Source organism: Cervus canadensis, chromosome 12, assembly GCF_019320065.1.
Source record: "Cervus canadensis isolate Bull #8, Minnesota chromosome 12, ASM1932006v1, whole genome shotgun sequence".
NCBI lineage: Eukaryota > Metazoa > Chordata > Mammalia > Artiodactyla > Cervidae > Cervus > Cervus canadensis.
This window is the reverse complement of record NC_057397.1, coordinates 63,823,103-63,835,952: the sequence shown is the minus strand read 5'-3', so window position 1 is coordinate 63,835,952 and position 12,850 is coordinate 63,823,103. Positions and strand designations below refer to the sequence as shown.

Here is a 12,850-nt window from a genome sequence, read left to right as displayed (position 1 = left end):
CCTATTCACTGAATTTGAATAGATGTTTCACCTATTTTGGGGTTCCCTTCTTTGTTCTTTACCTGGGAATGCCCTTTTCTTTATTTTCAACCTACTGAAATCTTCTAAGTCCCACTTAAGTTTTATCTTATTAGGAAACTTGCAAGATTTCCCCCTATCAGAATTGATATTGATTTATGTTACTTTTTTCATGAAATTTTACTCTATACTTTCAGCATTTTTGACATCCTGTGCTTTTTAAAGTTAGTGTTTACCTATTTTTCTTCCCCAGATTATACAGCTTTTGAGGACAGAAATGGAACTTAAAATTCCTATTATCCCCAATGCTTAACACAAATCCCACCTATTAAGAGGGCTATAAATTTTTTGAATGACTTTGAATCTTTAATGCTTGTTCTTCCATGAAAAGGTTGGTGTACAATCATAATCTTCTCCCCCAAAAGATGGTCGCTCAGAAAGGACTGTTCTGAAGTTCTTTTTATTTGCCTTGCCATGAATTTGCAATTTCCTTACCACTTCAGGCCAAAACATCAAATTTCTAAGAACAGCTCTTATCCTTTTTTCTGTAATTGAATTCAGGAAAACCAACCATTCCTTTGGACCTAGTAGCCTTGTATAGCACACTTGGTATAAGATTACGTGGTAAAGAGTGAGACACTAGGCTTTCTTTTAGGTGTGGCTGGAGTAATTCTTGTTTGGGGTTAAGTCTTCTGAAATCAGAATCCATTTCCTGAGACTTCTTCCCACTTTGAATTGAGCCCCAGAGACATGTTTTTCTGTCTGTAATCTTTTCCTTTTAATAACAGAAAGCATTATGAAATTCTCACGTCACTATCTTCCTACTCTTAACTATTCTTGGGAGGAATCAGAGCAGAAGAGACTGAGATTTGAGTCTCTGTATCAAATTTTCCATAGAATAAATGATCCCAGCCAACACCACAGCGGTCAGCATCTGTTGTCTCTGCAAGAAAACTGCAGCACTAATTATGCACAGGGTAAGGCGTTTAAAAAAATAAGTGAATTGATTTTGAAAATTAGGTGTGGAGAGTAGAAGGGAACCTGAGGCTTTTTGTACTATTTTTTATGATATAATCAGCTTTAGCTAAGAGAATCACTTTATAATATGAATATTTTTATCTTCAGTCTTACATTTCCTTCAGAATTAACTACCACCATTCTTTTCATTACTCTAGCAGTTTGATGACTCTTGTCCTAGAGTGAAACATCCCTCACAGTCCCCTGTGAGAAGATTGGGACCTAGCGTGATAACAGTGCTCTGATGTATGAGCAAGATGAAGAAAAAATAAAGAATAACTTTAGGCAGGTTTTTATATACTTACTTATGTTTCTTATTCCTCTTCAGATGAAAATCCAGAGCTTTTCTTTTGATATGTTTTACATTTCGAAAGAAGATAGCAATGATGTTAATAGGAAGAGCATGACCCTTGGATTCAGATGACCAATAATTCAACTCTCAGTTTCAACACCTCGTAGTTGTGTAAATTTATTTCTATGCACTTCCGTGTTCCTAATGACTACTTTGCAGAGTTGCTATGAACACTGGTTTAAACAATAGTTACTCAATATCACTATTATTATTTTATCAGTTATACTCACTTACAGAAATATATAAGTTCCATGAAAGTATACATTTTAGGGGAGTGATCATAGATGGGGTATTATTACACTTTTATTTTTTGGTTTCTCTTTATTCATTATGTATATGCATGTGTACATGTGTGTATTTGTGCCTATGAATGTGTATGAGTAGATTTCACATATTACGTGTCAGGTACCACTTCAGGCATTTTGATATTAATGAATAAGGCAGACAAGGATTTCTACCCTCCTCCACACCACCTCCCCACCCCCACCCCCGCCCGCTCGCCCCATGGAGCTTGCATTACTGTAGTAGAAGCAGCTGGAAGCTGACAACTGCTATTGAAAAATTAAGTTGGAAAAGAGAGATGGGGGTTGGGGAGTGGGTTACAATTATTAATAAGGAGTTCAGGATATCTGATAATGGTTTTATGTTTGAGGTTTTCATATACTAGTTTCAAGAATGAGGGTATGAAAAGAAGGAAACAGAGAGGAGAGAAAAGAATAGGAGCCTGCTGATTTGTAGGAGAGCAGAAGGATTTCCTTTGTGTAACGTGTCAAAACACAACTAATATGGAAGAGTGAGGTTTTCCCGATGGCCTGGTTTTATTTTATTCATTTTGAGCAAAAATCTTACTTAAGTATTTTTGTACACACCCTGACTTCCCAAACAGTGGGTACTGAATACAGGCTGCTGCAGGAGGCCCTGCCGTGATGGCCACGTCTGTTCCTGACCTGTCCTGAAGCAAGGCCCCCGGGGGCCAGCAGAGATGCTTTTGGCCATCTGACTACATAATAGCTGAGCCTATGGTGATTATGCAGTCTACACAGTAGCTACTATTTACATGTGGCTATCTAAATTTGAATATAAGTTGATTAAAAGAAATGGCATTAAAAATTCAGTTTCTGAGTCACATTAGTCACATTTAAAGTGTTCAGGGGGACCCCGCTGGTAGTCCAGTGGCTAAAACTCTGCACTCCCAATGCAGAGGGCCAGGTTTGATCCCTGGTCGGGGAACTAGATCACACATACCACAGCTAAGAGTTCCTATGCTGTAACTAAAACCTGCATGTCAAAATGTAGATCAAAAATCCTGCATGCCACAGCTAAGACCTGGTGCAGCCAAGTAAATACATAAATAATGTGCTGGTAGCCACATATGTCTAATGGCCACCGTGTTAGCCCAGACACAGAACATTTCTGATACTGCAGAAATGTCAGCAAGTGCATATTCGTTATGTTTCATGTTCCTGTCTCTGACGTTGCTTTTTTTTTCCTGTGGTACTGCTATCAGCTTCCAAACTTATCTCTTCTTTCTGATTTATTGTTTCTCATAGTTCATAGGTTTAAGCGCTAGATTTAGAATTTTATATAAATAAGGGTAACTAGGCTTTGAGAGCAGAAGAGCTTCCTTATGTTCAAGTGCCTGAGTTTTTATACTTGGGATTTATATTTCTGTTCTGACTGCCCCAAGGCCTTTTTTGCTTGGTTATTGTTGTGCAGCTGTGCTCTGGGTGGTCAGAGTCAGACTGCTGAGTTATTGTGAGAGAAGTGCTCTCAAACTTTAAAGATAAAATTGCACTTCAATGGAAATGTTTTAGATCCAGTCAATGGCCCCTTATTTAGAGCAGTGCCATTTGAGGAAAGCTTATTGACTGGCTGCCTACACACACTGAGCACTATGTTAGGCCGAGGAGATACAAACCAAAGTAAACGTGGCCCCAGATCCTGAAGAGTTCCCAGTTTAGGTGGTATTGTCAATCACAAATAAGCAAAGTTTCATTGTCTCTTAGGCATTCCTGGTGGCTCAGTGGTAAAAAAAATCTGCCTGATAATGCAGGAGACCTGGGTTTGATCCCTGAGCTGAGAAGATCCCCTGGAGAAGGAAATGGCAACCCACTCCAGTATTCTTGCCAGGGAAATCCCATGGACAGAGGAGCCTGGAGGGCTACAGTCCATGGGGTTGTGAAGAGTCAGGCACGACTGAGCGACTAAACAACAACACTGTCTAGTGCTTGGGTATGCCCTGGAGACTCTGAAAGTCAAGAGCTGAGTGGTGCAGTAACCAGCCTTCCTGGAGGTCGCGGGAGAGGGATGGGACGAAGAGGCCAGAGGCCTTGAGAATGCTCCCCTAGAGTAATGGTCCTTTTTTTCTATCTCTTATTTAAAGTTTATTTTTATTGGAGTATAGTTGACAGAGGATGAGATGGGTGGATGGCATCACCGACTTAATGGACATGAGTTTAAGTAAACTCCGGCGGTTGGTGACGGACAGGGAGGCCTGGCGTGCTGCAGTCCGTGGGGGCGCAAAGAGTCGGACACGACTGAGTGACTGATCTGAACTGAACTGAATAGTTGATTTACAATATTGTGCTAGTTTCAGGTGTACGGTAAAGTAAGTCAGTCATACATATTCATACATCTACTCTTTCTTAGATTCTTTCCCGATATAGGTTGTTGCAGAATATTGAAGAGAGTTTGAGGGAGTGATTCTTAAACAGCATCTGAGGGATAAATAGGTGTTAGTCACACGACAAAGTTGGGAGAGTGGGATCAACAAGACATATGTACCACAGTGTGAACAAAGACCCTGAGAAGTGAGCTGCTGTGGTGAGAGTGGGCACTTTTAACTTCAGCATTGACCGAATTTAAAATAAAAGGGAGCCTGTGTCTATAGTGATAGACAGGCTTTGACTGTTACATTGAAGTGACGGGGAATCGGCAGAGGGGGCAGGGGGCAGGGAGATGGGAACACAGGCTGCTCTGACTTCTCAGCAGTTCGAGTCCTTCACTCTGGCAGCTCTGTGGAAGTTAAATTTGAGGGAGCTGGGCTGGAGGCTGGGACAGTAGTGGTGATGAGGTGAAGGAGGAGGAATTCATGGTCCAAACAGAAGGATACCGGAGCCTGATGTGAGAGGTGTAACGTGGCGGAGCAGAGGACCTGCTTTCAGTTAATACTTAAGGAGCAAGAGTCTCAGCATTTGAGGACTGATGGCACCTGGAGGATGAAGGAGACAGAGGACTCAGAGATGACCCTAAGCTTTCAGGAAAACAGATGAATTTGAAGACTTCTTGCAAGTTCTTGGTGATAGATTTTGACCTATAGCTGTTTCTAGTGTCCTGCATTGGCAACTGATGTCTAGGTTAGATTTTGGCTCATTAGAACTCTGTCACTCACATTTGTTAAAAGAACTTGAACCGTAGACCCTAGTGAAGCACTCCCCTTGTGTGATTTTAATTTTGCAGTGGCCAATGAAAATTTATAGAAACTTGGCTTCATTTCTAGTGGCTCCAATCCAGATGCCAAAATTACCCCATTGCTGGGACACCCCTTGGGTGGGACCATCGAATCTGTTATTCATTAGGAACAGCTGAAAAGCATCAACAAAATTCCTGGGACATGCCAACAATAACACCAGTCAAATTTCAAGGTAACTCCAGGTTTCAAAAAGTTATGAATCTGAAACTCCGTCTAGCCAAGCTTTTATTTGTATTCTTACACATATTTATCATGTGAAAAAGCTAGTGGCTTCCTTACTTTTCATAATTGTACATTGCTTTCCTTAGATTATGAACTAAGTTCTAAGTTCTGAATGTTGGTGGAGACATACTTATAGATCTGTAGTCAATCACTTTAAAGTGATAGTACAGATTCAGTCTGAATGGTGGAACCAGAAGTGGAGAGCAGCCAGCTCAAAGGGTCCATTGTGGTGGGGCCCATGTTGAAAGCAAGAATTCTCTCATACCTGCAGTGCATTTAAGAAGGATTTTCCAAGTAACAGTTACTATTTTAATGACATGTTAAGCTTCCAGAAGAACTTGATTCTCTAGTTTGCAAGATTAAAGAAATATGCCAAATCCATGTTGATACTTGGGTTTTTTACTGCCATATTTCATGACTGCCTGGCTAAAGCTATAAAACAGTAGGCGCCTGCCTCTTTACTTTAGATCGTTATATTTAGCTACTGCATCTGGCCTTTGTTGCTAAATATTTTTTTTCTTGTCACTGTAACTGTGCCATCAAATTGAATCCTCAGTGGTCTGGCAGTTTTTGAATGACTTCTCAGAAGCTGTGAAACCCTGTCCTAATCAGGAAGATTTGGGCAAGACTTATGGTGTGAAAAAAGATGTCACATCTTTCTAAATGAGACAAGAGGATTATAGAACAGTTATATAGCATCTTCAGAATTTTTAGGTGAAGAATAGTGATATGTTTGGTAATGAACAAGTCCTATAAATCAAGACATGGGCAGTTTTCACATTCTTTAAAAGGATTCAGTACAAAGAAGGAAAGAAAATAAGCTGACTTTTTGTGACTCTTGGGAGAAGTTACATTAACTATTTGTTAAAAATTGGAAGTATGAAAATCATTGGCTCCTGAGAATATATTTTTTATAAACTACCATCCTTTGTATGATGTCAATGAATGTTGTTTAGCCACATATCAAAATAGTTTTATGAAAAGATAAATATGTGTTTCACTAATCCCAAGGTGAGCTTTCTAAAATGTGTTTTTTAAGTAAATAATTAGTGTCATTTTGTGAAACTCATGACCTGTTAGGGTGGGAAAGAGACAAAAAAAGACATCTTTGCAAGCAATTTGTGATTTAATAGCAGCTGGTCAAGCGAGTTGAAAAACCTAATGAGTCGTATATTAAATGTTTTGAATGCCTTCTCTCTTTCTTGGGAAACTGGCTAACCCCCACAGTCTTTCTCCCATAGCAAATGGCTCTGAAACTTTGATCTTTGCAAACCGGTTTGCCAGATGTAGTGGATAGAGCATGTGTGACCTTTTGTGTGCCAATTCAACCTGGCTGATCGGAAACCATGCGTTAATCTTGCATGACTTTTATTTGTAGGCATTACTGCGGAAGTTCTAGTGGTGACCTCTTTCGATGAACTGCAGAGAAGAGGGCCAGACGCAGAAGGGAAGATCGTCGTTTACAATCAACCTTATACCAACTACTCCGCAGCAGTGCAGTACCGCATGGAGGGGGCGGTGGAAGCTGCCAAAGTGGGGGCTTTGGCATCCCTCATTCGGTCCGTGGCTTCCTTCTCCATCTACAGGTTGGTCATCGAGTTCATTAGGAATGCTTTAAAAAACCAGGGTGTTCCATCAAAGAGAAGCCCTTACAAAATAAAAACAAACTAGTCAAGTGAAAATACTGATTGTTCATGGAATTTTTCCCCATTCCACATTTGGTCATTTGTTTGTAATATCTTCTTTGGCCTTTTCAGGATTCCAAGCATCATTTGTGCATTCCTTTAAAAAGTTTTCCACATCCATGATGATCCCATAACATTCCTTATATAACCAGTATGTTTTATGTATTTTCATTGGAGGGAGAACTGAATTCACGTCTGCATTTCATCAAAGATTCCTAATGACTTCAGAGGAAGCCAGGCTTTTTTCCATTGTTGCTAGAGAAGTGAAATACAAATAAAGTGGGTAACATGATGGGGCCATGTATGGTGTAGTGTAAAGTGTTGAGGCAGCAGAGGACCTTGGATATAGACCTGCTTCTGCTTCTAAAGAGCTAAGAGGCCTTGGGAATGGTCTTTTTTAAATTGAAGTATAGTTGACTTACAGTATTGTATTAGTTTCAGACATACAGCAAAATGAGTCAGTGTTTTTGCAGATCACACTCCATAAGTTATTACGAGATAATGCCTGTAATTCCCTGTGCTATACAATATATTCTTGTTCCTTCTTTATTTTATGCATAGTAGTTGATACCTATTAATCTCATACCACCTTGGAATATTCTTAAAACTCTTTGGCCCTCAGGATTCTACTCTATTAATTGGTGATAATTAACGACAATACTTTCACAAAATTATTTTAAGATTGAGGTAAACTTATGAAAGATACCCAATTTTCTATAAAGGTCTATTTTGAGGGCAATGGAAGCTTTGTCTTTTTCTTTGTATTTCTGATTGAGGTATTTGCAAAGCACTTTATTGACCCTCAGCCCTAGGAGGAAATTTGGCATTGAAGTGGATAAAAGTTCTAAAAACTAACCTGGAGACATTGGGCCAATTTAATAGCTACATATGGTAGTGTCACATATCAAGGACAAAATATTTGAGAAACATGGATAAAAGAAACACCATTTTAGTCTTGTAGCTTGGTCTGTTTAAGATAAAAGAAACATGCAAAAGTAATTGCAAATAGGGTTTATTTGGGTCTCAAGACTAGATCCTTAGTATCTTTTGTAAAGGAAGACTTCTGTATTTTGCACAATTGTTCTTTGGCGCTAGAGTCACAGCTGCTTGACCTCAATTAATTAGCACCCTATGTCCTTGAAAATAACTGAGGAGACATCAGAGCCCAGTCAGAGGAGTTGTTCAGAAGTGCACAGAAAAGGAAAGGGACATTTTTCTTTTACAGGGATAAGATATCTTCCCGGGGAGGAAGTTGGGGCATGCTAAAACCACTTGTTACAAGTTTTAAGAGAGAAAACCTAGTTACAGTGATGTCATAGTGCTTAAAATAATGCTCTTTGTAGAGTCCTTAAAAGTTTGGTGACTAGTGAAATAGTGATTGGGCCATATTCTTTCAGATGGTTAGTCTTCCCAGGCAGGAAGTCCTGAGATGGCTAGCTCACTTCCCAGAATACTTCAGTCACTCCTTAAAATTACATACTCAGCAGCTTGTGGCCGTTCACCATGGTTTTGCTGGTCCTGAGACCTAAATTATGGGGCTAGTCTGTTGCTTTGTGAAACTGGGTAAATGCCAGAAACATTTATTTAAAAACTACTACTCATAAGACTAAAAAATTCCCAGATGATTTAATGCACAGCAATTTGCTCGGGTTCACTGGCCTTTTTTTCCCCCTGGTATAACAAAGACATCTGGAAACTCAGGCTGTAACCTAGATGCACCAGAAGAAATTTGTCCAGCAAAATTAGCCTGTGTCATTAGCCTCTAAGATTTGGGGTTGCCAACATGTAGTGTGTGTTCAAAAGGCATTTTGCTTAATATTTCTAGATCTAGACTGATTATAATTTTTCATTAATTTTATAGCCAGCCATATTTCAATGGCCTCTTAACTTTTATAACTCTATTCAACATTTATAAATACAAAACAACATTGCTATTTATGTAGAACTTTAGACTCTTTCACATATGTCATCTTTCATCTTATTTGTTATGACAACAATCCAATGGACCAAGAAGAAGAGGCCTTATTATCCCCATTTTACAGAGAAATAAAAGCTCAGAGAATTCAACATGTTAACATGTTTAAGTCTTGCTTCTTGAAAAATGAAAATCAAAGTGAAACAAACTCTCTCTCTCTCCACTTTGGACTAATTGTTTTTTAGAAACCAGTTTTCTTTAAAGAGTATTCTGTATTCCAGTCTGTAATTCTTTATCCCTCATTCACTCTCCAGGCCATCTTAACTTAGCTCTTCCTGATACTGAAATGGAACTTGCTAAGGTCACAAATAGCTGCCTAATTGAATATAGTGGACATTTTTCAGGCTGTCCTCTTATTTCACCACTCTGCAGTGTTTCTTACTATTGACTCCTTTTTCCACAGTCTTTGGCATCTGTGACTTTTTCTCACATTCTTTTTCTTGCCCTCTTTCCCACTTCCTCTTTGCTTCCCTGTTTCTCTGGCTTCTCGCCGTGAGCATTCTACCTGAGCCGTCCCACCCTGCCTCTGGCTTCAGCCGGCACCCGTGCAGTGGCCTTCCCAAACTCGCCTCCCCTGTCCGTGCCGCTGCCTGAACTCGAGGGCCACACGTCCAGCCACCTGCCGATTCGTCTTTTGGGTGTTCCACAGCTATCTCAGTTTCTTTCTTTTTCAAAATTGAACTCCTTCTTTCACATTTTTCTCCTGCATTTTCTATCTCGATGCCATCTCTTCTGCCTTCTAAAGTTAGATGGTTCTTGATTATTTTTTCCTCTTCCCTTATCCGTCATCTCTGGTAGCTACTACATCTCCTAGGTTCTGCTCTTTGTCTGTCATTTTAGCAAATATATATTGGCGGGAATCACTACGACTTCCCCAGTGCAGCCCATTTCCTCAAAGTTTCATGACTTTGCAAATGCTTTCCCCTCTGCAACCTTCTATTCCCTTTCTCACTATCTCACACTGTCCTTCAAGATTCATTTTAAGCACTTCTTCTGAGGAGCCCTTCCCAGTATCCTGCTTCAGCTCAGGTGAGCTGCCTCTTTTGGGTATCCCATTTCAAGCTATGCATACTCTGTATCATATTATCTTGGAGGTAGTTTGAGTTCATGCTTTGGTATGGTAGATCAAGTATTGTAAGGCTTCCCTGATAGTTCAGTTGGTAAAGAATCAGCCTGCAATCCAGGAGTCCCCAGTTCTATTCCTGGGTTGGAAAGATCCCCTGGAGAAGGGATAGGCTACCCACTCCAGTATTCTTCGGCTTCCCTCATGGCTCAGCTGGTAAAGAATCCGCCTGCAATGCAGGAGACCTGGGTTTGATCCCTGGGTTGGGAAAATCCCCTGGAGAAGGGAAAGGCTACCCACTCCAGTATTCTGGCCTGGAGAATTCTGTGGACTGTATAGTCCATGGGGTGGCAGAGTCGGATACAACTAAGCAACTTTCACTTTCACTTCAAGTGTTGTAACAAACAATTTAGCCACTTAACACAATAGGAATTTCTTTCTTGTTCACATAATAGTTCCAAGAGAGTGTTCAGCAGGTGGCCTTTTGCTCCTTTCCATCTTGTGGCTCCATCACCTCTAAGAAATTAGAGTCCTCGGCAGGGTCCCTTGCATCCAACTGGCAAATAAGAAGATGGAGAGAGAAAGTCAATAATCAAAGGCAAGGCTTTCTGTGGTCAGGCCTGGGTATGACATACCTCATTGCTCACATTCCATGTCCACAATGCAGCTATATGGAGGCTGGGAAATCTGGTCTGTCTTCGTGCTAACTGTGAAAGGAAGACAAGTTTGGTGAACAACTGTACAGTCTTCTCCAACTGTCTGACTCTACACTAGATTGTAAGTTCCAGGATAACATGGATTAAACACTTTACCTTGGTATCCCCGTCATCTTGTATAATATTTGATACATAGTGGCCACTCAGGAAATGACTATTGGAGGAATCAACTTGTCTGAGTTTATGTGATCAGTTATGGCAGATTGCTCTTGCAACAAACCAGGTGACCCAATCCCTACTGCCCTCTGATCAAACTGTGTAGCCTCTGTATAGTGAATTTAAAATAACTTGAACTTTTATGGCACTTTGCTCTGTATTTGGAGGAAAATATCCAGATGCCAATATGCCAGGTTATATCTTTTTTCTGTCACCCTTAGCTCTATGCCAGTGGGTTATACTGGATTCTGTTTAGGAATAGTGTAGAAGTCAGCAACTCTGGAGAACAGAAGCTGTAATTTTTGTTTCTGCTTGATTTAGAAATTAGAGAATGTCCTAAAGGACAGGCAATGTGTTTTACCAGCATCTTGACTTGACGTCTGTCAGAGTTAGCAATATGTGTCAGCCGTTTTGGAAGTACAGCGGTCACATGGTTACATGAATTATCTGTGGGCTTTTTGTCATTATTTCTCTGTGTTCCCATTATTACTGTTTTTGTGTTCAAATTGACTTCAAAGAGAAGATTTCTCCTTCATTGATGGTTTTATAATGACTTTTCTCTTGTTCAGTATTAAGTATCAAGTGGGGACTATCTAATAGGGATTCTCATTAGATCTATTTTAGTTTTCCTGTGTGTAAAATACAGTTTGCCTTGTCATAGGAAGATATTTTAGGATGAAAGTGATTGTAAGAGATTTAAGCTCTGCAGAGAAGATCTGCTCTATGAAACCACTTGCCTTATGTTATTTCTCAAATTAATCATATTTTTTAGTAAATGTTTATTGAGAGTTTACCTGTTGCTCAGAAGTTGTCAGGCACTGGGGTTGCTAAGATCAATTAGATATGTTTTTGGTTCCTCAGAAATATTCTATCTGGCTAAAAGAGAGGAGAGTTAGCTTAAAATGTATGATTAGTGTAATATATTTTATATTTAGTGCTAAATGCATGATTGGGGGAAGGGACCAAGGTAAGAAATTGACATTTATTAAGCATATTTTGTTTATATTTCTTAGAAGGCTTAAAATTTTTGTTTTGATTAATTCTTTACACAACCTGTGGAAATAGGTATTATTATTGCTCTTTTATGGAGGGAGAAACAGGTTCAGAAGGGCTATATAACTAGTCAAATTACACTGCTAGTGAAAGAACCAGGAGTCATACTCAGAGAGGCTCTGACTCTAAAGTCCGTGCACTTTAGATCCAACCAGAAACTTGGAGAGCTAATGCTCTAGAAGTCTAGAAGAGGCAGCAGCGGTCTGATGGGGGCTGGCTGCATTGAGAATGTGGGTTTTGGGTACTCAGTGAAAAGGGTGAACTTGAACAAGAGATCGGAGCTGGAGAGACTTTCTATACATGATCAAGGCAAGAAAGTGGGAGTGCTTGATGCGTTGGGTAATATCTAAGTAGACCAGTTGGACTGCAACAGGCTTTCATGAGAGATCAGAGAAATGTTATTTTGAGGTGAGAGGAAGAGACCAGCTTTACGAAGAATCTAAAGTACCAGGTTAAGGAGTTTTAAGTTTAAGGTGGAGGAAATGGGGAATCATTGTTTGTGTTAAAGTTGGAGGTGACATTTTAGAGCACTGTTTCTCTAAGTGTGGTCCCTGGAACCTCATCAACCTCAGTTCAGTTGCTCAGTCGTGTCCTACTCTTTGCAACCCCATGGACTGCAGCATGCCAGGCCTCCCTGTCCATCACTAACTCCCAGAGTTTACTCAAACTCATGTCCATCGTGTCCGTGATGCCGTCCAACCATCTCGTCCTCTGTGGTCCCCTGCATCATCAGCCTCACCTGGGAGCTATTGATATGCAAATTGTTAGGCTCCACTTGAGACCCGTTAAATTAAAACATGCTTGGGGGTGCGGTATGTGGTTTAAACAGTCCTCCAGGTGATTCTGAGGTATGTTAAAGTTTGGGAACTACTGTTTAGATCAATTTGGTGAGCGTAGATGATGTGCTTTGCGAATGTAAGGACACTGATCTCCTAATGCAGATGTGACGTAATGAGGACATGGCTGGTGGGAATGGAGAGGAAGAGACAGCAGAAGGGTGCTGGGCTGTACCCGGCAGGCTGTGTAACTGCCCAACCGTGAGGCTGAAGCAAGAGCCCCGAGGGAGCAGCGGCCATCCGCAGTTTATCGGATAGAAGATTTCACACCTCGGAAGCAGAGTC

General features: G+C 40.4%; 1 protein-coding gene across 6 annotated transcripts in view; it reads left to right on the top strand.

Annotated features, from left to right (window-relative positions):
- The window catches only part of CPQ (carboxypeptidase Q), a 515,377-nt gene that overhangs the window by 160,383 nt on the left and 342,144 nt on the right, over positions 1-12,850 (top strand). For all 6 annotated transcript variants that reach the window (XM_043483097.1, XM_043483098.1, XM_043483096.1 and 3 more), the window contains one exon: positions 6,460-6,667. In XM_043483097.1, coding sequence (XP_043339032.1) covers positions 6,460-6,667 — 208 coding nt within the window. The remainder of the gene's footprint in view (positions 1-6,459; positions 6,668-12,850) is intronic.